A 27,977-nucleotide genomic window follows, 5' to 3' on the forward strand; every position below is an offset into this window, starting at 1 on the left:
CAGAATTTTCAACAGCAAATAGAGACATTGATACAGCAACGTCCGCAGACCAATGAAGCAAGTGGGTACAATAATACCGCAACCTTTGGTGTGAGCCGTTTACTGACAAAAATGACTGGAGAGGATGATCCGGAGGTGTTTTTGACCACATTTGAAAGGACTGCTGAAAGGGAAAAGTGGCCTAAGGAGCAATGGGCTGGACTGGTGGCCCCTCTGTTAACTGGGGAATCGCAGAAAGCTTATTATGACCTAGAGCCTGACCAAGCAAAAGACTATGTGGTGCTAAAAGCAGAAATATTGGCACGGCTGGGTGTCACCCTGGCAGTCCGGGCTCAGCGTGTGCATAACTGGACTTTTCAGGTTGGAAAACCTCCCAGGTCTCAAATGTATGATCTCATTCACCTGAGCAGGAAGTGGCTGCAGCCAGAGATTTTGACCGCACCAAACATTGTGGAACGTGTGGTTATGGATCGTTTCCTGAGAGCTCTTCCTACTGCCATCCAAAAATGGGTAAGCCATGGAGACCCAGAAAATGCAGACAAACTTGTGGATCTGGTTGAGAGGTACTTGGCTACAGAGAACTTGACCACCTCTTCCAGGGACTCACGGACTTTCCCCCCTAAGACCAGATCATCCCCAGTGGTGGGTAAGATGACTCCAAGGGGTGAGGTTGGAGAGAGTGAGAGGGTGGGAGTTCTACCTAAGGTCTGGCGGGAGCAGCCCAGGAAGCCCATGCTGCAAGAGGCAGCGAAAAAGATTATTTGCTACCGCTGCCGGCAAGAGGGACATATTGCAGCCAATTGCCCAGTTGTGGATGAGCCTATGCAATGTGACTTTATAAGGGAGAGACGCCAGTCGCTGTTTGCGACAGTTGCATGCACTGCCATTCGGGGACCTGAGAAACATTTATGTAAAATGTGTATTAATGGTAGACATGTTGATGTGTTGCTGGATTCAGGTAGCCTGGTAACATTGATAAAAGCTGAATTAGTTACTACAGAGGTCTCTGGGAAGAACAGGGTGGCTGTTATTTGTGTACATGGGGACACCCGAGAGTATCCTGTAACTTCAGTGTTTTTTGAGACCCCCAAAGGTAACCTCTCTCATCAGGTGGGGTTAGTGTCTCACTTACCACATGATGCTATTGTGGGAAGGGATTTTCCAAAATTCTGGGAACTCTGGGATTGTCCTGAGCCCCCCACTGGTGCCCCTATAAACCAGGAAGATGACCAGAATTCCTCTGGGAGTGGTGAGGACTCTCCTGAATTTCCCTTGTCGGTATTGGCGGGGGAAACTCGAGAAACTGGGGAGGAGCCAACATCCTCAGATGAAAACATGCCGTCTGTGGAGTTTTCGGATCTTGAGGTTCACAGGGAAAATTTTGCCACAGAACAGTTAAAAGACCCCACCCTAATAAAGGCACGGGAAAATGTGGTGAAAGTAGATGGCGAGTTAGTGAACCCAGATAAGACTTGCCCTTATCCTTACTTCACTGTGGAAAGGGACCTGCTGTATCGAGTGGCTCAAAGGGCAGAAGAAACCGTTGAGCAACTTGTGGTGCCCAAACCTTACAGGAAGTTGGTGTTAGAATTGGCCCATGGGCACATTCTGGGAGGTCATCTGGGGACCGAAAAAACCAGAGAGAGGGTATTGCAGAGATTCTATTGGCCTGGGGTCATGAAGGAAACAGAAAATTATTGTTCCTCCTGCCCTGTGTGTCAGAAGTCGGCACCTATGCCACATTTCCGTAACCCGCTGGTACCTCTTCCTATCATTGAGGTCCCCTTTGAAAGGATCACAATGGATTTGGTAGGTCCGATAATGAAGTCTGCTAGGGGGCATCAGTACATTTTGGTTATATTGGACTATGCCACCCGTTATCCGGAAGCAATTCCTCTCCGAAATACCTCGGCCAAAACCATAGCCAAAGAGCTATCCCTTGTTTTTAGCCGCGTGGGTATTTGTAAGGAACTGCTTACGGACCAAGGTACACCCTTTATGTCCCGGGTTATGAAAGAATTATGCAAGTTGTACAAAGTGAAGCAATTGCGTACATCTGTGTATCACCCCCAAACAGATGGGTTGGTTGAAAGATTCAACAAAACCCTAAAACAAATGTTAAAGAAGGTGGTGGATAGAGATGGAAAGAATTGGGATTGTCTAATACCCTATCTGATGTTTGCCATTAGGGAGGTACCCCAATCCTCTACGGGTTTCTCACCCTTCGAGTTGCTCTATGGGAGACACCCAAGAGGGCTGCTGGATATCGCCAAGGAAACTTGGGAAAATGAGAGTTCTCCTCACAGGAGTGTGATTGAGCATGTCGCCCTGATGCAAGATAGAATTGCACAGGTAATGCCAATTGTAAAGGAACATTTAACCCAGGCGCAGTTAGCACAGCAGAGAGTGTACAACCGTGGGGCCAAGACCCGTACTTTTTCCCCGGGGGATAGGGTCTTGGTGCTAGTCCCTTCGGTTGAAAGCAAATTTCTGGCCAAATGGCAAGGTCCATATGAAGTAATTGAAAAAATTAGTGAGGTGAACTACAGGGTTAGACAGCCAGGAAGGCGAAAGCCGGAGCAGATCTATCACGTCAATCTGCTGAAAGCCTGGAGGGATAGGGAATCCCTAGTCGCAGAGACTTTGTCACAAGCACAGCCTAATTGCTTAGTTCCTGAGGTTGGAATAGCAGACACCTTGTCGAAAGCCCAACAACAGGAGGTTAAAGAGTTTGTACTTCGTAACAAAGAGATTTTCTCTGAGCCTCAGGGACAAACATCTGGCGTAGAGCATGACATTATCACCCCGCCAGGAGAAAGGGTAAAACTAAAACCTTATAGAATACCAGAGGCCCGACGGGAGGCAATACGTGGGGAGGTTCAAAGGATGCTGGAATTGGGTGTGATAGAGGAGTCCCAGAGTGACTGGTCCAGTCCTATCGTACTAGTGCCCAAACCTGATGGGAGCTGGCGGTTTTGTAACGATTTTAGACAATTAAATAAAGTTACAAAATTTGACACCTACCCCATGCCACGTATAGATGAGTTGATCGACCGGCTGGGAACAGCCCGATATATGACAACTCTTGATCTCACCAAAGGGTATTGGCAAATTCCCCTGGCCGAGTCGGCCAAGGAGAAAACTGCGTTTGTAACCCCAGATGGGGCATTCCACTATAAGAGAATGCCGTTTGGGTTACAGAATGCACCGGCAACATTCCAGCGGATAATGGATAAGATTCTGAGGCCCCACCAGAAATATGCTGCAGCTTACCTGGATGATGTGATTATCCAAAGCACAGACTGGGTCTCACATTTGCCAAAAGTACAAGCAGTCCTAGACTCTATCCGAGAAGCTGGGTTTACGGCCAATCCAAAGAAGTGTACGATTGGACAGGAGGAGGCCAAATATCTTGGGTACACTATTGGGAGGGGGGTGATAAAACCCCAAGTCAATAAAGTCGAGGCCATACAGAGTTGGCCACGTCCCAACAGCAAGAAACAGGTACGAGCCTTTCTGGGAATCGCTGGCTATTATCGACGATTCATTCCCCATTTTGCTTCTCAGGCTGTGCCCCTCACCAACCTGACAAAAGGGAAAGAGTCGGTCATGGTTAAATGGTCCCCAGAGGCTGAGGAAGCATTTCAGTCCTTAAAAACAGCCTTATGTAGCCAGCCAGTGTTGTACTCACCAGACTTCTCTAAGGACTTCGTGGTACAAACTGATGCATCAGACGTTGGGTTAGGAGCAGTGTTATCCCAGGTCTGGAACGGGGAAGAGCACCCAGTCATTTACCTCAGCAGGAAGTTGAAGTCCCATGAGGTAAATTACGCCACGATTGAGAAGGAATGTTTAGCAGTGAAGTGGGCTCTAGATTCCCTTCGGTACTATCTGCTAGGTAGGCACTTTGACCTGGTGACTGATCACGCTCCTTTAAAGTGGATGGCTCAGAACAAGGAGACCAATAGAAGGGTAAATAGGTGGTTCCTGGCCCTACAGGAATTTAACTTTACAGTTAAGCATCGCCCTGGTGTTAAAATGGGGAATGTGGATGCTTTGTCTCGGATACATGCGTGTCTGGCCGCTTGTGTTACAACCCCAAGGTTGAAACAAGAGGGGGGGGTATGTGGCAGCACACAGGTAAAATCACCTGGTTGTATTCAGGATGGGAAATATGTGTGTCCTAGATTCAGGCTTTATGCAGACTTTTACAATTAGAGGGGAAGAGTTAATGAGCCCAGCTGTAGTAAGTGGGCTCATTAAGGCCTCTACAAAAAACCCCAGCATGCATAGGGAGATGCTCCATCCTGGAACCAGTTGTGTGTATAGACTGGGGAGTCTGAGATCTGTTCTGTGCGGTGAGTTAACGCCTGTGTGGCAAACCCCTACAATAGCGACAGGGACTGGGCGCAGCACAAGGTTGCACCCAGTTGTTAGACAGGGAGTCTACGTGTGTAGTTAGAGGTCAAGCTGACCAGGATTTATTTTCTTGTTTTATTTTGTTTGGCTGTTTATGTATCACTGCATGTAGCAGAAATAAACCGGATCGTTTGTTTTTTGAACCTACACCGCTGTCTGCTGTGCCTGACTTTGTGTTGTGAACCCATCCAGGGGGTCACACACACCCGCTACCGAGTTAACCCCTCACAGTAGCTTAAATAAAAATTTGTGCTGCGCCTTCCTATAGCAATATTGACTCAACAGTAGGGATGAGCCGAACACCCCCCGGTTCGGTTCGCACCAGAACTTTCGAACGGACCCCAAATTCGTACGAACTTCAGAACCCCATTGAAGTCTATGGGACTTGAACGTTCGAAATTAAAAGAGCTAATTTTAACGGCTAATATGCAAGATACAAAAAGATAGATAAAAAAGGGTTTGGGGACCTGGCTCCTGCCCCAGGGGACATGGGTAAATGCCTAAAATGTTTTTAAAAATGGACGTTTTGGCGGGAGCATGGATTTTAATGACGATTAAAGTGAAAAAAAGTGAAATATTCCTTTAAATATGGTGCCTGGGGGGTGTCTGTAGTATGCCTGTGAAGTGCCACGTGTTTCCCGTGTTTAGAACAGTCCCTGCACAAAATGACATTAAACGGAAATAACATCATTTAAATCTGGTTCCTGCAATATGGTTGAAAATCATTGAGAAAAATGGCATGGGTAGCCCTCCCTGCCCATTACCAGCCCCTTTGGGTCTTGTACGCATATTAAGGGGAAACCAGTACCCATATTAAAAAAGGAAATGCGTGTGGCCCCCAGGCCCTATATACTCAGAACAGCAGTATACAGGCGGTGCAAACAAGACAGGGACTGTGTAGGTTTGTTGTGTTAAGTTGAATCTGTTTGTCATTTTCAACTGGTACATTTTTAAAGTGTAGCTCCAGTCAAAAAATCTATTTTTAAGCTTTTTGGAAAACATAGGGAAGGGTTATCACCCCTGTATAATTTGTTTTGTCGTACATCTTTTTTCATCTCACTTGCTGTTGTCTCCTTCCGTTTGCAACTAGGAGATGTTTGTAAGTTGAATGTTTGAAAGTAGGGGCCTGCCCTATATGCTCTGCAGAAATGGCGGAACAAGGTGTTGGTTTTGCCACAATATTGTAAGCCCTCAAAGTGACTCTTGGTGGGCACTGGAGCGCCCTGCTGTGAATGATTATATCAAGAATTGTAATTACATGTCCCTGTTAAACAGGGGCAGAAAAATTGGGCCTTAGGCACTGGTGCTGGTGCCACGACACTGCAACCTCTCCCATATACTCTAGTTTTATTGCAGGAATTAGCCCTGCTGCAAAGCATTGCATCAAAAATTGTAATTAAACGCCCCTGTTAAACAGGGGCAGAAAAATTGGGCCTTAGGCGCTGGTGCCACCACACTGCAACCTCTCCCATATACTCTAGTTTTATTGCAGGAATTAGCCCTGCTGCAAAGCATTGCATCAAAAATTGTACTTAAACGCCCCTGTTAAACAGGGACTGAAAAAATGGGCCTTAGGCACTGGTGCCACAACACTGCAACCTCTCCCATATACTCTAGTTGTGGTGCAGGAATGAGCCCGGCTGCAAAGCATTGCATCAAAAATTGTAATTAAATGCCCCTGTTAAACAGGGGCAGAAAAATTGGGCCTTAGGCACTGGTGCTGGTGCCACGACACTGCAACCTCTCCCATATACTCTAGTTTTATTGCAGGAATTAGCCCTGCTGCAAAGCATTGCATCAAAAATTGTAATTAAACGCCCCTGTTAAACAGGGGCAGAAAAATTGGGCCTTAGGCACTGGTGCTGGTGCGACGACACTGCGACCTCTCCCATATACTCTTGTTTTATTGCAGGAATTAGCCCTGCTGCAAAACATTGCATCAAAAATTGTAATTAAACGCCCCTGTTAAACAGGGGCAGAAAAATTGGGCTGATGGCATCACCCAGAACCAGAAATGTTCTTCCAACATATCAGCGGAGGAGGAAGAGGATAGACAATCAACATAACAGGACAGTCACTCAGCATCAGCATAGGCAGTCTTGAAGGGATGTGATATTTCAAAAAAAAATATTCGGTTACATCAGCTTCAGGTGCTTGGTAGCTGTGGGTGATCCAAGACTGATTCATTTTGATGAAGGTCAGTCGATCAACTGATTCGGTGGACAGGCGCACCCTGTGATCGGTAACAAAGCCACCAGCAGCACTGAAGGTGCGTTCCGAAAGAACGCTGGATGCAGGACAGGCCAGTAGCTCAATTGCATACTGTGCAAGCTCTGGCCAGTGATCCATCCTAAAGACCCAGTAAGCCAGAGGATTTTCGGTGGGAAAGGTGTCCAAGTCTGACCTTGCCCCTAGGTATTCCTGCACCATGTAAATCAGACGCTGGCGATGGTTGCTGGAACCGATCATACCTTGGGGCTGCGGACTAAAAAATTGTCTGAAAGCATCAGTCAGACGGCCACCTTCTCCACCGCTCCTTCTGACCGATGCCTCAGCAACACGTTGTCCAGGACCAGGAGTTTGTAACCTCCCAGTCTCTGGGAACGCGTTGCACAGACCTTTCTGCAAGGCCTCCCGGAGATGTCTCATCCTCTGCTCCCTCTGCGATGGCAAGATAAGGTCGGCAACCTTACCCTTGTACCATGGATCAAGGAGAGTGGCCAGCCAGTAATGGTCCCTCTCCTTGATCCGAAGAATACGAGGATCCTTCTGCAGGCTTTGCAGGATCAGGGAGGCCATGCAGCGTAGGTTAGCTGAGGCATTCGGTCCGGAGTCCTCTGGGTCACTAAGGACAACATGATCCGCAGCTACCTCCTCCCAGCCACATACAAGTCCACGTGTTTCTTGGGACTGTAAATCATGCCTACAAGACTGCTGCTGCTGCTGATGCTGAGTGCCAGCCTCCACCTCCATGCTGACACAATCATCCTCCTCCTCCTCTTCCTCCTCCTCATCCTCTTCCTGTGTGATGGGTGGCACAGCAGGAACACTGTCTGGATAAAGGGGGCCTTGAGAGGCAAGGAAGTCCTCCTCTTCCTGCCTCTGTTCTGCCTCAAGTGCCCTGTCCATTATTCCACGCAGCGTATGCTACAAGAGGTGGACAAGAGGTACAGTGTCACTGATGCATGCACTGTCACTGCTCACCATCCTTGTGGCCTCCTCAAACGGTGACAGGACAGTGCATGCATCCCTGATCATGCCCCACTGGCGTGTTGAGAAAAAAACGAGCTCCCCTGACCCTGTCCTGGTGCCGTAGTCGCACAGGTACTCATTGATGGCCCTCTGCTGCACGTGCAGCCGCTGCAGCATGGCCAACGTTGAGTTCCACCTGGTGGGCATGTCACATATAAGGCGGTTCTTGGGCAGGTTCAACTCCTTTTGGAGCTCAGCCAGCCGAGCACAGGCATTAAATGATCGGCGGAAATGCACACAGACTTTCCTGGCCTGCTTCAGGACATCCTGTAAGCCCGGGTACCTGCCCAAGAACCGCTGCACCACCAGGATAAGGACGTGAGCTACACAGGGCACATAGGTCAGTTGTCCCTGTCGGAGGGCGGAGAGGAGGTTGGTGCCATTGTCGCAAACCACCATTCCTGGCTTAAGCTGGTGTGGCGTCAACCACCTCTCAGCCTGCCCCTGCAGAGCTGACAAAACATCCGCCCCAGGGTGGCTCCTGTCCCCCAAACAAACCAGCGCAAGCACGGCATGGCATCGTTTTGCCTGCGTACTTGTGTAGCCCCTGGAAGGCCTACGGAGCACCGCTGGTTCTGAGGACAGAGCACTGGAAGAGGCCATGGAGGAAGAAGAAGAGGAGGGGGTGGAGGAGAGAGGTGTGTCACAACCAATAGTAGCATTTTGGAGGCACGGTGGCGGAACAACCTCCAACACTACTGCACCTTGTCCTGCATCCTTCCCAGCTGCCAGAAGAGTGACCCAATGGGCCGTGAAAGACAGGTAACGTCCCTGTCCATGCCTGCTGGACCATGAGTCAGCGGTAATATGCACCTTACCACTGACTGCCCTGTCCAGCGAGGCAAGGACATTGCCTTCCACATGCCGGTAGAGAGCTGGAATCGCCTTCCGTGAGAAAAAGTGGCGTTTGGGGACCTGCCACTGAGGAACCGCACATTGTACAAACTCACGGAAGGGGGCCGAGTCTACCAACTGAAAAGGCAGCAGTTGAAGTGCTAGCAATTTAGCCAAGCTAGCATTCAACCACTGGGCACGTGGATGGCTGGGAGTGAACTTCTTTAGCCGGTCCAGCAGCTGGGGCAGGGACATTTGCCTGCTATAATCGGACGTGGGTGTACTGCTAGCAGAGTGCCCGGAAGCACTTGGCTGTGACACACCTAATTCTACACCTTCATTCCTCTCAAAGCAGGTTTCAGAGAGGACTGAAGGTCTAGTGGGGTTGGAGATGCCAGCAGATGAGGAGCAAGGAGAGGTCCGCTTTGTTCTTTGGTGTGGGTCTTTGAGGTACGCTTGCCAATGAGCTGCATGGCAGGTCAACATATGTCTGGTCAAGCATGTGGTACCCAAGCGGCTGATGTTTTGGCCACGTGAGATACGCTTGAGACATATGTTGCAAATAGCAGCGGTGCGATCTGATGCACTCGTCTCAAAAAAGGCCCACACCAAAGAACTTTTAGAATAACGCGCAGAGGCAGCGCCCTTCACAGGCGGAGCTCTGCGGTGTGATTCAGTTGGTGTGCTGCCCCTAAGCTGGCCCCCGGAGGGCATCCTGCCTCATTGGACATGTGCCTCCTCCTCCTCCTCCTCCTCTCTCCTACCAGGCACCCACGTGGAGTCAGTGCCCTCATCATCCCCTCCCTCTTCATCGCTGTAGCAAACCTGGCAGTATGCTTCAGCTTGTGGAACATGACTGCCAGATTGCTGTCCTTCTTGAGCATCCCCTCTCTCTGCATTCCCGCTACTGCCTTCCTCTAGCTGAGTGTCATCATCAGAGCCTACAAAACACTGGGCATCCTCCTGGAGCATGTACCCAACACTGTGCTCAAAGAGTTCAGGAGACTCCTCAGGAGGACGTGGTGGGTCTAGGGAAGGAGTCACTGATGATGACATTGAGACGAGGGAAGACGATGCGTTGGCAGCTGCTTTGCTAGTACCCTGAGACTGGGTGAGAGAGGATGAGGAGGATGAAGAGGGCTTGGTCATCCACTCTACCAAGTCGTTGGCATGTTGCGGTTCAACATGTCCAGCTGCCGAAAAGAAGGACAAGCGTGTCCTATGGCCACGTGCTGATGACAATGCACCGTGTCCACGACCAGCACTGTTGTCTCTAGACACAGAGCCTGCTTGCCCTCTTTTATCGGCTCGCGCCTGTCTGCCTCTCCTTGCTGGCCTTCCAGACATGGTAATGGCCTGAAGGGAGCTGGGTAAAACAGCAGTTGGGTAGTGTATATTGTGCTGGAGGCACACAACACCCACTAACTCCTGCAGATGCCTTTATTATAGAACACCAGAGATAAAGGGGTATACTGTACTGGAGGCACACAACACCCACTAAGCCCTACAGATGGCTCTATTAGAGAACAGCAATAAAGGGTAGATACAGGTGTATATTGTGCTGGAGGCACACAACATCCACTAACTCCTGCAGGTGCCTTTATTATAGAACACCAGAGATAAAGGGGTATACTGTACTGGAGGCACACAACACCCACTAAGCCCTGCAGATGGCTCTATTAGAGAAGAGCAATAAAGGGTAGATACAGGTGTATATTGTGCTGGAGGCACAAAACACCCACTAACTCCTGCAGATGCCTTTATTATAGAACACCAGAGATAAAGGGGTATATACAGATGTATACTGTGCTGTGCTGGAGGCACACACAACTTCCAATAACTCCTGCAAATGGCAGATGGCTCAAATAGAGAAGAGCTATGTAGGTGGATATAGCGGTGTGTACTGGGTACAGAGTACGCAGACAGCATGCACAAGCTCCTAACACTACTGACTGCAAGCTCTACTATAAAAGATAGATCACTAGCTATATAGGTGAGGTGAATATAGCGGTGTATACTGCGGTCAGGGCACGCAGACAACAACCACTACAGAAGAGCAAGATCGAAAATCGGCCGATAACGATCGGTGTATACTGTGTTGAAGGTACACAGAACACCCACTAACTGCTTCAGACGCCAACACACTACACAAGGCCGCCGCGCTGGCGTCCTTATATAGTGTGGGGCGTGTACTACACAGCCTGAGCTATGATTGGCCACAGGCATCCTGCCTGTGGCCAATCATGGCTCTCCTCGCTGCTGGCGCTGTGATTGGCCAAGCATGCGGGGTCACAGTGCATGCTTGGCCAATCATGAGCCAGCAATGCACTGCGATGACGCAGTGCATTGTGGGCCGTGAGCGCCACACGAATTTGTCGCGAACGGCCCATAACGTTCGGAATTCGCCGAACGGGTGAACAGCCGATGTTCGAGTCGAACGTATGTTCGACTCGAACACGAAGCTCATCCCTACTCAACAGTAATGGAATGCTTACACCACAAATAATATGCTTATTACATAACAATACCATATAAACAATACTCAAATATTACTGTGAAAAAAATATATACTGTACATATAGACCCATGTTCGCTCCAAATCTATTTTCCACAATATAAGTGAATATCGGCAAAAAATAAATAAAAACAACAAAAAAAAAACTATTTTTTTTGTACTGTGTCTTTAAATAAAAGGTTTATCATGCAAAAATATTCTCTAGTGTTTCTTCAAAATAAATATTTCCTCCTCCAAACTACACCTCAAGTTCCTTGTGCCACGGCCACTACTATGCACTCACCGGATTAGTTTTTTTGACCGTATATGGGTCAAACGAAGCATGTAAGCAGCACTCCTTTAAGCCAGCTCTCCAGTCCAGCAGATTCACTAAGCCATCTATTTACCTCCGATGTATTCAAATGTCCCAGAAAAAATAGTAAAGTGTCATGCCCTTTTAATTAGTAAAATGTATTCCTAGAAAGTGTGCACTTACATCAATAAAACATATACAACATGCATTAGTGCGTTTCCAAAATGGCTCTCAGTGATCATCTCCTTCTGGTTCCACACACCAGCAGTGACACGGGTGGAAGTTACATCACAAAGTAAGACTGCCTGCTCTAGATCCTTCCAGAACTTTAGCAGATTCACGTGGTATATTTGGTATGGCTTATGCTTGCCAGGTTGATGTACTTTATAGTTGACCTCATCAACCTTTTCGACCACCTCAAATGGTCTCTGCCACTTTGCCGGGATTTTCCCTTTTTACTATGGGTATGAGTCAACTGATCCCCAAACTAGAACTATCTAAGTTTGGCAGACCAGTTGTACACCCTTCTTTGTGGTTATTTACTAGGGGCATCACCTTACGGATCCTCTCTCTCATCTTTATTATACAGTATGCTCTGTATTATGAGGAGAGGATTCACTTTTTTAGGTTTCTTTCACCAAGTCCAGCAGTCCCCGTGGTATTTGCCTGTGCACCAACTAAAACGAGGAAAACCCTTCGGACACCTGAGGTACGGTACTTTTCAAATGGCAAACATCAGTGCCATCAGTGTGTCCTAGAGAATGTGTTAAACAATTCCATGGCAATTGCTTTTGAGGTGGTCTTCAGGGGAACTGCTTCTGGATATCTCTTGGTATAATTGAGTACCACGAGGATGTCTTGGAAGCCCCAAGCCGATTTCACTAAAAGGCCCACCAACTCCATCACAATATGCTTGAATTCTATCTTGGTAATGGGCAAAGACACCAAAGGGTTCCTAAAATGTGATATTAGTATTGGTTAGCTGGCAGGTGAGACATGAATTGCAATAACTATTTCACCTCTGCCATCATCCCTGGCCCTGTATTGTGCGTCTGAGAGGCTGGCAAACCAGTTACTGGTCGACCACCTCTTCCCAGACCTTAGTAACTCGGTATAGGTCACCAATTACCACAAAGTGGGGAAACTTTTTCTCAGCTTTTGACACCCCATAAATCATGGTAACTTATTCTTAGGTGTTTTATTTATGTGGAATCCTTCTTTCGGGTGGAACAAAATGTGCCCATGGCATTTTGAGATCAAGATGGGTGAGATTACTGGAACTTTCTCCCTTGTCCTTCAGCAACATAACCTGCAATGGGTAGGTTTCCTCTATGTTTTCCCCAGCCAAGGCCTGCATAAGAGTGGGTTCCTTGGGGTTTGCCTTAGCTGGTAGACCGTCTGCCCCAGAGGCAACACTGTTAGACCCTGTACACACAGTCGGAGATTTCCACAACCAAATCCGTCTGATTTTGCCCGTCGGATCTTGTCCGAAACTGTTGCATACACACGGTCAGACAAAGTTGGCGAAAAAATCCGATCTTTCAGAACGTGATGACGTAATTTAGTTACGACGGGACTACATTCAGGCTAGTAGCCAATAGCTTTGATGTAGGAATTTGATCTGAGCATGCGTGGCACTTGGTCCGATCAAAATTCTCTACACATGATCGGAGTATGTCCGATCAGCCCAGTTGGTCGGGAAATATTTCCAACATGTTGGAAAATTGGGTCTGACGGATATTCAGATGGAATCAGTCCGATGCATACCACACACAGTCGGATTATCCGATGACACGGTCCGATAGGACACATTCCGACGGATTCTCCGACCGCGCGTACAAGGGCGTAGTCTTCTATAAAGTCTTAGCATCCAGCCCCTTTCACAGGTAGGTCCCATTATCCCAGCATTCCCTGGCTCACATAGTCCCAAAAGTTCAACAAATAAGAAGCAGTCCCTACCTAGGATAACATCTTGGGTGAGGTCAGGTACCACTCCAACTTCCTGGGCCACAGGCCGTGGTGATTGTCACTGGTGAGTATTCCTTGGTGTCCCCACCCTCAGGGTTCTTTCTAAAGGGTTCTCCTTCTCTGGTACCCACAAATGTTACCATGCTTCTGAAATCTAGCAGCACTCTGGTGTAAAGATGATTCACCCAGAGGTCACACTCAAACTACCCCTCGGTCAGGTCCAGGTGAGAAACGTAGTACCTCCAGGCATAGAAGGTCATCCTTTGTACAGCTCCTTCTCTGTAGGGGACATTGGGCCAGGATATGGCTCCAGGAGTGACACCACCAGCATAGCATATTCTCATTAGTTTGCGCTGGAGAAAAGCTATGGGATGCTGGGGTGGTCACTCCCTGGCTGTCTTGAGTTGATGACTTCTAGGTTAGTGGGTGTCTTGATCTACTCAATGGCAGGGGTCCTCAAGGTTTTGTCAGGTCCCAGTAGATCCTCCAACAGTGTACCACTCTAATATCTCCACCAGATGGTCCATCATCTGGGGTTCCTCGTGGCCAATCCAAGGCTGAAGCTCCTAAGGTAGCGCAGCGCATGATCTGTGGCCCTGTCAATCAAGCAATTTGGGATTGTGGGGACAGGCCAGCATAATACCTCCAAAGGTGCATCTATTGTGAACAGACAGCTGCAGTCTCACTCCAAGGAGGGCTAAGATCTCCTCCTTGAGTTTACCATAGTCCTTGGCATAAGCTGCATACAGGTCTTAGTAGGACTACTGTGGTTCCCTTGACAGAGACAGGGTGATCAGGCAGCCCCCTGGCCCTGTGGTCACTCCTCCCTCTTGACCTTGTGCTCCCAATGTGGTGAGGAAGGCCTCAATCTTGAACCAGCAAGATGCAGATCTCAGAAGCTTTGTCTTCTACAGAGGCAGGACAGAATACATTGCTGCTGCCAATGCCAGTCAAGAAGCCGTGTAGTTATGTGAATTTCTTGAAGATTATTATTATACAGGATTTTTATTGCACCAACAGTTTGCACAGCGCTTTACAATGTAGAGGGGGGACAGCACAGTTACAATACAGAAGGGACAGGGCCCTGCTCGCGGAGCTTACATTCTAGAAGGATGGGGATGGTGGTACAAAATGTAATAGCTGCGGAGGATTGGCTGAAGGGGGTGGCTGGGGTACAGTTCTTAGGTGGGTGTGGGATAGGCTGCCCTGAATAAATTCGTTTTCAGGGATCTCCTAAAGGAGAACAGGATAGGGGCTGACCGGACATACCAGGGCAGGGAGATGGGAGAGACTCTAGAGAAGTCCTGGAGGTGAACAAGGGAGCTAGAGAGAAGGAGGTCTTGGGAGGAGCAGAGAGGATGATTTGATATCTCTATATGAGGTTGGTGATGTAGCTGGGGGCAATGTTGTGGATGACCTTGTATGTTATGGTTAGTATTTTGAATTTTTCTAAGGTGGGGTAGTGGAAGCCAGTGAAGGGATTGGCAGAGAGGAGCAGCAGTCACGGATCAGTTAGTGAGGTCTCACAGCAGCATTCATAAAAGACTGAATGGGGGATAGCCTGTGTAAGGGTAGGCCATGTGAGGAGAGAGTTGCAGTAGTCGAGGCAGGAAATAACCACGGAGTGGATACCTTGTTTTGTGGTGTTAGTGGAGAGCTAGATCTGGGTGTCATTGGCATAAAGGTGGTATTGGAAACAATGGGAGGTTATCAACTGGCCCAAGGAAGAGGTATGGAGAGAGAATAGGAGGGGCCCAAGGACAGAGCTTTGGGTTACCACAACAGAAAGAGGAAGAGGAATGGAGGAGATGGTGTTGTATGTGACACTGAAAGTGTGCTTAGATCGGAGGAGGATAAAGCAGAATCACGGAGGCCAAGGGAGTGGTCAACTGTGTCAAAATGCAGCGTAGAGCTCCAAGAATATGGGTATGGAATACTGGCCATTGGTTTTAGCAGTTAGTAGATCATTGGTGAGTTTTAGTAGGGCAGTTTCAGTGGAATGTTGTGGGCGGAAGCTGCACTTTAGAGGATCGAGAAGGTTGTTGTCAAGGAGGTAGCAAGGCGTTTCAGGAGCTTGGAGGCTAACAGGAGCAGGGAGATTGGTCTTAAGTTATTCAAACAGGTGGGGTCCAGTGAGGCCTTTTTAAATAGTGGGGTAACCAGTGCATGTTTGAACAGGGAGTGTAAAGGTGCCAGAGGAAAGGGAGAGGTTGAAGACGTGGTTTAGAGAGTTCAGGATAGAGAAGGAAGGTGGACGTAGTAATAGTGAGGGGTCAGGGGGGAGTTGGATGCTGGCTCTCTCATCACAAAATTGTGTAAATTTTGCTTTTGAAATGGTTGGCAATCTCCTGGTCGGTAAGCAAGTTGGTGGGTGGAGGCAATGTGGGGTGAAAAGAGGTAGAAAAGAGTTGATGGGGTTTGGACGAGAGGGATTTGATAAGAGTGTTGTAGTAGGTTTGTTTAGCAGTGTGGAGGCAGAAGTTGTATTTGAGATCTTGGAGAGCCAATGTCCAAGCCCACAATCTTATATGAGGACAATCAAGGGTGTATCAAAATTGCCACCAATGAGATGATTAATGCAAGAACAAAGCATATTGACACCAGACATCATTACATTCATGATCTAGTTGAACAAAATGTAATTGTGTTTACGTATTGTGAAACTAGTACCATTATTGAAGATGCTTTGAAAAAAAACCTTACAAGAAAGATTTATGGAACTGGGAATCCGAAATGGGACTAATATAAGCAGTAGTTGTTGAGTGGGAGTGTTGGAGTACAGTGTTTATGTATTTTGTGCAACAACTACATCAGGATTTAGTAGAGATATATTCTTCAACCAGTAGATGGCAGTGTTTTTTAAGTTTGGAGCTGTATCTATGGTACACTCTATGGGGGTTATTTACGAAAGACAAATCCACTTTGCACTACAAGCGCAAACTACAAGTACAAAGTGCACTTGAAATTGCACTGAAAGTGCACTTGGAAGTGCAGTCGCGGTAAATCTGAGGGGTAGATCTGAAATGAGGGAAAGCTCTGCTGATTTTATCATCCAATCATGTGCAAGCTAAAATGCTGTTTTATTTTCCTTGCATGTCTCCCTCGGATCTACAGAGACTGCACTTCCTAGTGCACTTTGGACTTGTAGTTTGCACTTGAAGTGCAAAGTGGATTTGCCTTTAGTAAATAACACCCAATACCTTTTCTCTGAATAAAGTTTCCTGTTTTCTTCTTGCAGATAAGCACATGGGGACTGTGCACTGTCTGTTCTGTAGGGCCAATATACAGCATATCTAACATAGCTAATTACACATAAACTCACAGGTTAAAAGTGTGTTCTCATAATTTTACAGCCCTTTTAATGCTTAAATTACTTTGTGTACATTTACCTTTATCTGGTGTTTGTCCAAATATAAGAGATGAAATAAGATTTCCCCATACGCCTGATGATTGAAATATTAGAAAAAAGAGTCCAAAGTATTGATTGACAATATCCTTGCCTTCCTTTTCGGCAATCTTAGCATATCGATTTCCACTTATAGTCAGATATGTACATTTTGCAGCCCATAATGGGGCACCTCCAAATCCAAGAATCACAGATGTTGGAACAAGAGTATACCTGAAAGATGAAAGCATACCTTATTTATGTTATCTTCAGATCAGGCTATGAAAATACTTCTAAATTATGGTCACTTCATAACAGTTCTGCATGCATACAAATTTGGTATGTCAATAAGGAGGAGCTGAATGACCCGGGTTCAGTTCCGAGGAAGGTTCACAGAACATGACTAAAGCTAGGGTGCTGAAACCAAACCTATTAACGTCAATGGGAAATGTATGGCAGGGTAATAATAGGCAGGTAAAAACAAATGATATGTAGGGCTGGGGAACTTTTACCAAAGCCAAAAAAAATATGCCATAATTTTATTTGGTGGGATTAGTGATTTAATGCTTTAATTGAAACATTAAAAATGGATGATTAAGTCACAATCATCAGGCCCTGGACCTGATGGGTTCTCAAGTGTCTTCTACAAACAATTCTTTAACCCCGATTTTGAATAAAACATTCAAAGTGATTTCACAAACTTGTCCTTTCACCCATTAACCGCAGGAAGCCCACTTCACCCTAATCCTAAGAACAAAATGTCCCAACCCAGTGCTTAAGTTATTGACCTATCTCCCTGATGAATATAAGTTTAAAGATTTATGCTAAACTCCTGGCCAATCTTCAATCCTATTCCTGATTGACCTGGATCAGGTGAATTTGCTCACCAACACAAGGCCTGAGATAACACAATTCAGACCATTTCTCTGGTACCCCTGTAAGCAGGTGCAGTCTGTACTGCCTATTGTAGGTGCGGAGTGGAATACAGAAGGGAAAGGAAGTTGTGGAGAACTTAGTTCCTCTATGACTTCCTGCAGTCGCCAGGAGAAGAGCTGTCCGATTGGATACTGGCATGACCTCCACATCCATCTTGAGTGAGGATAGAGATTATTAATGCCGCGTACACACGACCGGACTTTTTGACAGCAAAGGTCCGACGGAACACATCCGTCAGACATTCCGATCGTGTGTGGGCTCCATCGGATCTTTGCATGAAAAGAATCTGACGGACTTTGGAAATAGAACATGTTTTAAATTTTCCTGCCAGAACTCAGCCGGACTCAGTTGCTAGCGGGAAACCGGTTAATCTGTATGCTGGTCCGACGGACCAAATACGACGCATGGGCAGCTACAGCACCTGCCTGCGAGAATGTTTCCAGCACGATCCTATCGCGCTGGTTCCCAGTGACAGGGTACTGTACATCTCGCGCTCGCTGCAATAGGAAAAACACATTTTCTTATCGCAGTGAGCGCAAGATACAGTGGTGTGAAAAAGTGTTTGCCCCCTTCCTCATTTCCTGTTCCTTTGCATGTTTGTCACACTTAAGTGTTTCGGAACATCAAACCAATTTAAACAATAGTCAAGGACAACACAAGTAAACACAAAATGCAATTTGTAAATGAATGTTTATTATTAAAGGTGAAAGAAAATCCAAACCATCATGGCCCTGTGTGAAAAAGTGATTGCCCCCTAAACCTAATAACTGGTTGGGCCACCCTTAGCAGCAACAACTGCAACCAAGCGTTTGCGATAACGTGCAATGAGGCTTTTACAGCGTCCTGGAGGAATTTTGGCCCACTCATCTTTGCAGAATTGTCCTAATTCAGTTACATTAGAGGGTTTTCGAGCATGAACGGCCTTTTTAAGGTCATACCACAACATCTCAATAGGATTCAGGTCAGGACTTTGGCTAGGCCACTCCAAAGTCTTCATTTTGTTTTTCTTCAGCCATTCGGTGGTGGACTTGCTGGTGTGTTTAGGATCATTGTCCTGCTGCAGAACCCAAGTTCGTTTCAGCTTGAGTACACGAACAGATGGTTGGACATTCTCCTTCAGGATCTCTTGGTAGACAGCAGAATTCATAGTTCCTTTTATCACGGCAAGTCTTCCAGGTCCTGAAGCAGCAAAACAGCCCCAGACCAACCCACTACCACCACCATATTTTACTGTTGGTATAATGTTCTTTTTATGAAATGCAGTGTTCCTTCTACGCCAGATATACTTGGACACACACCTTCCAAAGAGTTCCACTTTTGTCTCATCGGTCCACAGAATGTTGTCCCAAAAGTCTTGGGGATCATCAAGATGTGTTGTGGAGAAATTGAGACGAGCTTTGATGTTCTTTTTGCTCAGCAGTGGTTTTCTCCTTGGAACTCTGCCATGCAGGCCATTTTTGCCCAGTCTTTTCCTGATGGTGGAGGCATGAACGCTGACCTTAACTGAGGCAAGTGAGGCCTGCAGTTCCTTGGACGTTGTTGTGGGGTCTTTTGTGACCTCTTGGATGGGTCGTCGCTGCGCTCTTGGGGTAATTTTGGGCGGCCGGCCACTCCTGGGAAGGTTCACCACTGTTCCATGTCTTCGCCATTTGTGGATAATGGCTCTCACTGTGGTTCGCTGGATTCCCAAAGCTTTGGAAATGGCTTTATAACCCTTTCCAGACTGATAGATCTCAATTACTTTCTTTCTCAATTGTTCCTGAATTTCTTTGGGTCTCGGCATGATGTGTAGCTTTTAAGGATCTTCTGGTGGACCTTAGTGTCTCAAGCAGCTCCTATTTAAGTGATGCCTTGATTGTGAACAGGTGTGGCAATAATCAGGCCTGGGTGTGGCTAGAGAAATTGAACTCAGGTGTGGACAACCACAGTTATAGTATGTTTTAACAAGGGGGGCAATCACTTTTTCACACAGGGCCATGATGGTTTGGGTTTTTTTTTCACCTTTAATAATAAACACCTTCATTTACAAATTGCATTTTGTGTTTACTTGTGTTGTCCTTGACTATTGTTTAAATTGGTTTGATGTTCCGAAACACTTAAGTGTGACAAACATGCAAAGGAACAGGAAATGAGGAAGGGGGCAAACACTTTTTCACACCACTGTATATGCCCCTCCAAGGCTCTTTGGTCTGGTATGGATTTTAAGGGGAAGCCCCTACGCCAAAAAAACGCCCCTTATGACGTCACAGTCGCAGGGATGCTGGGACTGTGAAGTTATAAGGGGCGGGGTCACCACATGACATCACCCGGTGACCCCGCCCCTTATGCCTATATATGTCGCCACGTACCATGTCCACGGCCTTAAAGTGAGAGAGAGCGTTGTATCAACATCGGAAGAAAAAAGAAGACCGGGCCAACACTAGTAAAAGAGCTGAAAGAAGATAGCGGAGGAGCCCAGCAGAAGAACTGGAGAGAGGGAGAAGAGGCCGGAAAGCGCAGAGAAGTCGTAAGAAGACCCCCAAAGTCGGAAGAAGACCCCTGGACAGCGGCAACGATGAAGGAGAAAGCTGGGCTCCTCCGCTAGCAAAAGAACGGTAAAAGAGAAGAAGATAGCGAAGGAGCCCGGCGAGAAGACCCCCAAAGTCGTTAGAAGACCCCCTGAGCTGCCTAAAAAACTATTTTAAAAACCTGTGTAGTGTGTTTTTTTATTGACACCTTTTCCCCCAGGTGAATGGGTAGGGGTACGATGTACCCCATACTTATTCACATAGGGTGGGGGGCTGGGATCTGGGGCCCCCCTTATTAAAGGGGGCTCCCGGATTCCGATAAGCCCCCCGCCCGCAGACCCCGACAACCAATGACCAGGGTTGTCGGGAAGAGGCCCTTGTCATCAACATGGGGACAAGGTGGTTTGGGGTCCGCAGGGCACCCCCCTTCCCCAAAGCACCCACCCCCATGTTGAGGGCATGTGGCCTAGTACAGCTCAGGGTAAAAAGGGGGCGCTCACTCGTCCCCACCCCCTTTCCTGACCGGCGGGGCTGCGTGCTCGGATATGGGTCTAGTATCAATTTTGGGGGGACTCCCATGCCCTTTTTTCAATGTAGTGGCTTCCCCTTAAAATCCATACCAAGCGACAGGGCTAGCAAGATGTCAATCTCACCAATAAAAGCGGCGAGATTGACTTCCTTTTCTAGTCCCGTCGCAACTCATCGCATTCAAAATGAACGGACTTTAGTCCGTGTGTGGGCAAGTCCGTTCATTTGGAAGTCTGCCGGAACTCCATCGGAATTCCGCCGGGAAGTCTGGCGGACCTAGTCTCCCGGAAAGTCCGGCCATGTGTACAGAGCATCAGCCTCTGACCCACTGACTTAGCACGCATTATGCAAATAGTGTAGGTAAAGGTTCCCATTTATCATGGGACAGCGTACAGCAACAGGGAGAGGTTCCAGAGGAGTAGGGAAAGTGCAGGGACTCCGCTGTCTCCATTCAGTAAGCCTTGCCTTCCTTTCCTGCAGCTTGTCCAGCTTCAGTTTGACCGGCCAGGCCGCATTCCCATTTCTGGTGGCAGAAGCTGTTGGCATCACCTCAAGTGCAGTACTGCTATAACTATCCCTATATGTGGCTCCAGACAGGTGTGCTCTTGATTGTACTTAGTTGTGAAGTTCTACAATATTACAATATTAGTTCAGATTACTTAGACTCTGTGTTCTCTGCCACTGACACATCACGCTGCACCATGCTCGCACACTAGGATCAGAGCTGTAATTGCCTATTATGTTTACTATCATTGGATGTGGAAAAAGGCCTTTGACCTGCTAAAGTAGCACTTCCTAGTAGCTGTTCTGCAGCAAATTGGCTTTCCTGCAGCCGGAATAAGGGTTAGCGGCCTTCTGTCCGATCCGGTGAAAATATCCAAGAGCATGCGCCAAAGTTGCCCACTCTCACCCTACTTGAAATGGTTGTAGTCCTGCAAGCCAACGCTGCTAAACAAGGCAAGTAGGAGATCTCTCATAAATTAAGCCTCTTTGCAGGTGACCTCCTTAGAATTGTGTTCCTAAGTATTCATCATGAGTTGGACCAATTTGATCTTTATAGAAACTTTGAAGTAAATGCCACAAAATCGTAATGCCTTAACATAACCCTACCCCAGTGTGAAAAGGAATTATTGGCAGCCTCCTTTTCTTTGAGGTGGGAAACCCACTTGCTTTAGTATATGGGAGTTCCTATTCCCTCATCAAAAGACAAATTATGCAAACTTAGCTATTTGCCATTACTGAATTCTATCTACTGTAGCCTTTAAAGCTGGTCATTGGGACAGCATTTTTGGCTTGGTAGAATTAACACTATATATATATATATATATATATATATATATATATATATATATATATATATACATATACACACACATCTCCCCCACTTCATGCACTTGCAATTTTTGATACTATATCATTGTTTTTCATGGTTGTTGTTTTGCTATTTATTAATAATTTGTAACTTTGATGCGTTTTTCTTGTGCATTGATTTTTCTTTTTATGTATAGTTTAAAGAGTAACATATTTGCTGTTCTGTGATATGAATATCTCTAATCCCTTGTTCCTGAAGAAGCCGATCATGGTGAAACATGTTCAACGTACTGGGATGGAACCTCTTTTGGTCTTTAAAGAGAATGTCACCTGCGTTTAGGCAATAGGTGTCAATTATAGACCATAGGGAATTGTATTAAATGTTTGACTATTTTTTATATTTTGTGTAATGTATATGAAATAAATTTGTATATTTTTTTAGAACACCTTTTCTTATTTTTCTTCCAATATTTGGTGCCGCAAAAGTCCCTTACCTCCAAACTTTTTGTGTCTATATCTCCTTTTGGGATGCTGGTACCAGTATTGTATATTACTTGAACAGATCCCTGTCAGAGTAATCTTTTTTAATACAGAGATAAATATGTTAAATAAGTAAGTAAAATGCAGCACTAAAATATGGGTACCATTCTTTTGAATAAAATGTACAAAGATAAATAAATGTCCATAAGTGAAAATATGGGGATCAATGTAGGTCCAATGGTGATAAACCAAAAAGTAGTCCAGTGAAATGAAAAAAACAATCCAGGTGTATCGAAACAATAATATGTCAAACTACAAGTGTCACATAATTAGTGAAAATTAATAGAAGATCCACCACCAAAGTGACCAATCGCTTACCAGAACAATTGAACTCAAATAGGTGTGCACCTAATGAGTCAATCAGACTTTTGTGAGATATGAAGGATGGTTCAGGCTCACATCAAAGGCTTAATCTCCAGAGGGTGTTCAGACCAGTGGATATCAACAGATAGGACAATATATAGGGCAGACAACCCAACCATTAGATATGGAAAGTGAAAAGAGGGCACATAGCTTAATTCCGTATGGAATATATGAAATTTAATCAGAAAATATAGAAGTTACACTCACATTTCCAAGGATAAAAACAACACTCGTAAGACAATAACAGCGGAATCAACTAGACCTTCCGATGCGTTTCGCCTAAAAAAGGCATCATCTGGGGTGCTGTCCCACTGAATTTACTGTCTTTATATAGTAAAATACATAGCCCCTTAAAGAGGAAGTAAACCCTGATGAGTTTACTTCCTCTTTCATTCCCTGCAAAGGCAAAGCATAATGGACTACTATGCATCGCATAGTAGCCCATTATGTGTCACTTACCTGACACAGGAGCCAGCGAAATCACCGATGTCCCCTGTAGTTCCGAGCATCCATCTTCTTGGTGGGTCTCAATGGGTCTCGCTGCTCCGGCGCTGTGATTCGCCGGAGCAGCGATGACGTCACTCCCGCGCAAGCGCACGGGAGACGAGACGCGCGGCATTGCGCGGCATCTTCGTCATCGACAATGCCACGCTCAGTGTGCATGCGTGCCGCTGTCTACGGCGCATGCACCGTAGACAGCGGTGCAGTCTTCGGGCAAATATCTCCTAAACCGTATAGGTTTGGGAGATATTTCTTGGACCTACAGGTAAGCCTTAATCTAGGCTTACCTGTAGGTCAAAGTGGTTTGTAAGGGTTTACAACCACTTTAATGATCTGTCATCATTCTCTGTAATTCTGATTTCACTTACTCACGTACAGCCAAGATGGCCCCGCCGTTTGCATGTCAAGCCTCGTTCTGATGAACGAGAAGAGGAAGTGACACGGATCTGAATAGCAGGGCTAAACTAACCAAACAAATGGCACCGCCGTTAGTGAAACAGAGATCTAAAATGGCCACTGACAAAACTGCATCAATATTGGCGGAGGTAGTAATAGGTATGTGAGGTTTAAAGAAAATAACTCAAACAAATAATGAGAATGATACTTATTGCCAGAAAATAACCAAAAACATGGCGCCTTCCGTAAAGGAGACATAAATCACCAGCAGAACCCAGACAGTCACCCCATCTAGTGGAATGATCTGGTATTACCGTCACTCGTACATTGCCAATGTAAATGAGAAGTACGAGTTTGATATATCATAGAAAGTAAAAAAAAAAAAAATGACTAAATATTAAAAAGTTAGATACAATGATGCTCACAACATAAAAAAAATATGAATAAATCCCAGAGCTGATGGTCATATTAGGATTCATAAAAATACCAGAAAAAATAATAGTAAAAAATAAGGAATTACGCGACAAAAAAAAACCGCAATAAAGTGCAAAAGCTCAGTTATCAAGAATATTACAATAAAAATATTAAAGTTATAAAATATACATATATAACATACATATGATATATATAGCTTATAGTTAATGAAAAAGAAGTGATAAAATATAGATTGTACCCAGATAATATCTGAAAACAAAGTATTAGATTTGGAATCTTATGCTTGATTTAATAAAAGCGTTGATGTCCCACTCAATGTTTAGTGCAAAGGGGCAATAAGTCTGCAACTGGTGTATCCAGTATGTTTCAAGGCATGAAACCCCTCTGGTCATAGCTCCTCCTCTCCACTGGAGGGTATACTTATTAATGATGACAAATTGTGAACCCTTGGGGTCACGACTATGATGCTTCCTATAATTCCTGGGTACATTATGTTTGGTGCTGCCACCCTTTATCCCAGAAATATGTTCACCTACCCTCACCGAGAAAGCACAAATTATGCACCCCACATACTGTTTCCCACAAGGGCAGGTGATCATATATACTATGTTTGTTTGCACAAGTGCAAAACTATTTTATCCCCTGATGAACTCACGTGATTGACATAATGCGTAGGGTGTGGCCGTCGCAATACCGGAAGTGACGTAAGACTGGCGGAAGACGCGAGGACACCATTTTTATTGTGTGCTGCTTGATTTACTTCTAAATGTGAGAGTCTTATTCGTTCGTTTATCTAATAAACCGCTCATTTTTTAACAATACTGCACTATTGGAGCCTTCTCTTCTCTTTTATGTGAATATATGGAGTGACATTTGTTTATGGACACCGCTGCCTATACCATAGTACAACTATTACAGGAATGAATGGCCCTCTGGTGGCCCATGGTGGATGTTCATAACTGGGGAAATATTTACTGTTGAGGACCCCCTGCTGGCTAAAGAGAGAACGGAGGCTGCTTATTCTATTTGATGTGCCTATTTTCCTTAAAGTAGAGGTGAGAGTTCTGGGAGCCCATAACCTTTCTTTTCTACATGAATATGTTTTAACTACTTCCTCTCTGAGTTGAGTCTATCAGAATACCTTTGGTGCCGTTGAATATACCTAAGGACTTGCTATATGGACTAGATTTTTTAACTACCTTTTTGTATATTTATTTATTTATGCACTAGCACGTTTATCATCATATTTTGTACTTGCGCAGGACCACTATTTATTTTATTTTCCAGTACTGGTATTGTGTGAATACTACTAGGTCCAGCTGCAGTTATTAGCACTTTAATTGCTATTTTGCACGTTTACACGTTTTAGTGACACTTGCTTGATTTAAGTGCGTTTATTCACTTTATTTGTCTATATGAGGTTTTTTATCACATTTATACATATATTTATCACTTTCAAAATAAATTTTTTGTGATTTTACACTTTAAATAGTAGCGCGAAGGCCTTTTTTTCCCATTTTATCTAGTATATAGGTGGTGCAAACAAGACAGGGACTGTGTAGGTTTCTTGTGTTAAGTAGAACCTGTTTGTAATTTTGAACTGGTACATTTTTAAAGTGTAGCTCCAGTCAAAAAATCAATTTTTAAGCTTTTTGGAAAACATTGGGAAGGGTTATCACCCCTGTATAATTTGTTTTGCCGTCCGTCTTTTTTCATCTCACTTCCAGTTGTCTCCTTCCGTTTGGAAGTAGGAGACGTTTGTAAGTTGGATGTTTGAAAGTAGGGGCCTGCCCTATATGCTCTGCAGAAATTTGCGCCTAAGGTGTTGGTGTTGTCACAACACTGAAAGCCCTCAAAGTGACTCTTGGTAGGCGCTGGAGAGCCCTACTGTGAACAAATATATATCAAGAATTGTAATTACATGCATACATGTTGAACAGTGGTAGATAAATAGGGCCTTTGGTGGTTATGGTGGTGGTAGTGGTGCTGGTGCCACAACACTGTAAATCCTCACAGTTACTCTCGGTGGGCGCAGGAACGGGCCTTGCTATAAAATATTATATCAAGAATTGTAATTACACAACACTGCAACCTCTCCCAGATACTCTAGTTGGAGTACAGGAATGAGCCCTGCTGCGAAGCATTGCATCAAAAATTGTATTACATGCCCCTGTTAAACAGGGGCTGAAAAATTGGGCCTATACACAGCAACCTCTCGCATATACTCTAGTTGTAGTGCAGGAATGAGCCCTGCTGAAAAGCATTGCATCAAATATTGTAATTACACGCCCCTGTTAAACAGGGGCTGAAAAATTGGGCTGGGGCACTGGTGCTGGTGCCACGACACTGCAACCTCTCCCAAATACTCTAGTTGGAGTACAGGAATGAGCCCTGCTGCGAAGCATTGCATCAAAAATTGTATTACATGCCCCTGTTAAACAGGGGCTGAAAAATTGGGCCTATACACAGCAACCTCTCGCATATACTCTAGTTGTAGTGCAGGAATGAGCCCTGCTGAAAAGCTGAAAATTGTAATTACATACTCCTGTTAAACAGAGGCTGAAAAATTGGGCTGGTGGCATCACCCAGAACCAAAAATGTTCTTCCAAGATATCAGCGGAGGAGGAAGAGGATAGACAGTCAACATAACAGGACAGTCACTCAGCATCAGCATAGGCAGTCTTGAAGGGATGTGATATTTCAAAAAAAATTATTCGGTTACATCAGCTTCAGGTGCTTGGTAGCTGGTGGTGATCCAAGACTGATTGATCTTTATGAAGGTCAGTCGATCAACCGAGTCGGTGGACAGGTGCACCCTGTGATCGGTTACAAAGCCCCCAACAGCACTGAAGGTGCATTCCGAAAGAACGCTGGATGCAGGACAGGCCAGTAGCTCAATTGCATACTGTGCAAGCTCTGGCCAGTGATCCATCTCAAGACCCAGTAAGCCAGAGGATTTTCGTTGTCCAGGTCTGACCTTGCCCCTAGGTATTCCTGCACCATGTAAATCAGACGCTGGCGATGGTTGCTGGAACCGATCATACCTTGGGGCTGCGGACTAAAAAAATGTCTGAACGCATCGGTCAGACTGCCACCTTCTCCACCGCTCCTTCTGACCGATGCCTCAGCAACACGTTGTCCAGGACCAGGAGTTTGTAACCCCCCAGTCTCTGGGAATGCGTTGCACAAACCTTTCTGCAAGGCCTCCCGGCGATGTCTCATCCTCTGCTCTCTTTGCAACGGCAAGATAAGGTCCGCAACCTTACCCTTGTACCATGGATCAAGGAGAGTGGCCAGCTAGTAATAGTCCCTCTCCTTGATCCGAAGAATACGAGGATCCTTCTGCAGGCTTTGCAGGATCAGGGAGGCCATGCAGCTTAGGGTAGCTGAGGCATTCGGTCCGGAGTCCTCTGGGTCACTAAGGACAACATGATCCGCAGCTACCTCCTCCCAGCCACATACAAATCCACGTGTTTCTTGGGACTGTAAATCATGCCTACAAGACTGCTGCTGCTGCTGCTGCTGATGCTGAGTGCCAGCCTCCACCTCCATGCTGACACAATCATCCTCCTCCTCCTCTTCCTCCTCCTCATCCTCTTCCTGTGTGATGGGTGGCACAGCAGGAACACTGTCTGGATAAAGGGGGCCTTGAGAGGCAAGGAAGTCCTCCTCTTCCTGCCTCTGTTCTGCCTCAAATGCCCTGTCCATTATTCCATGCAGCGTATGCTCCAACAGGTGGACAAGAGGTACAGTGTCCCTGATGCATGCACTGTCACTGCTCACCATCCTTGTGGC

At 46.0% G+C, this 27,977-nt stretch overlaps 1 protein-coding gene across 3 annotated transcripts in view; it reads right to left on the bottom strand.

Annotated features, from left to right (window-relative positions):
* UNC93A (unc-93 homolog A) overlaps positions 1 to 27,977 on the bottom strand; it is an 894,938-nt gene that overhangs the window by 676,432 nt on the left and 190,529 nt on the right. For all 3 annotated transcript variants that reach the window (XM_077486513.1, XM_077486514.1, XM_077486512.1), the window contains one exon: positions 16,670 to 16,899. In XM_077486513.1, the coding sequence (XP_077342639.1) occupies positions 16,670 to 16,899 (230 nt within the window). The remainder of the gene's footprint in view (positions 1 to 16,669; positions 16,900 to 27,977) is intronic.

The sequence above is a fragment of the Lithobates pipiens genome, unplaced genomic scaffold (genome assembly GCF_037356315.1).
Source record: "Lithobates pipiens isolate NorthernLeopardFrog02 unplaced genomic scaffold, aLitPip1_a1.2 Scaffold_18, whole genome shotgun sequence".
Lineage (NCBI taxonomy): Eukaryota > Metazoa > Chordata > Amphibia > Anura > Ranidae > Lithobates > Lithobates pipiens.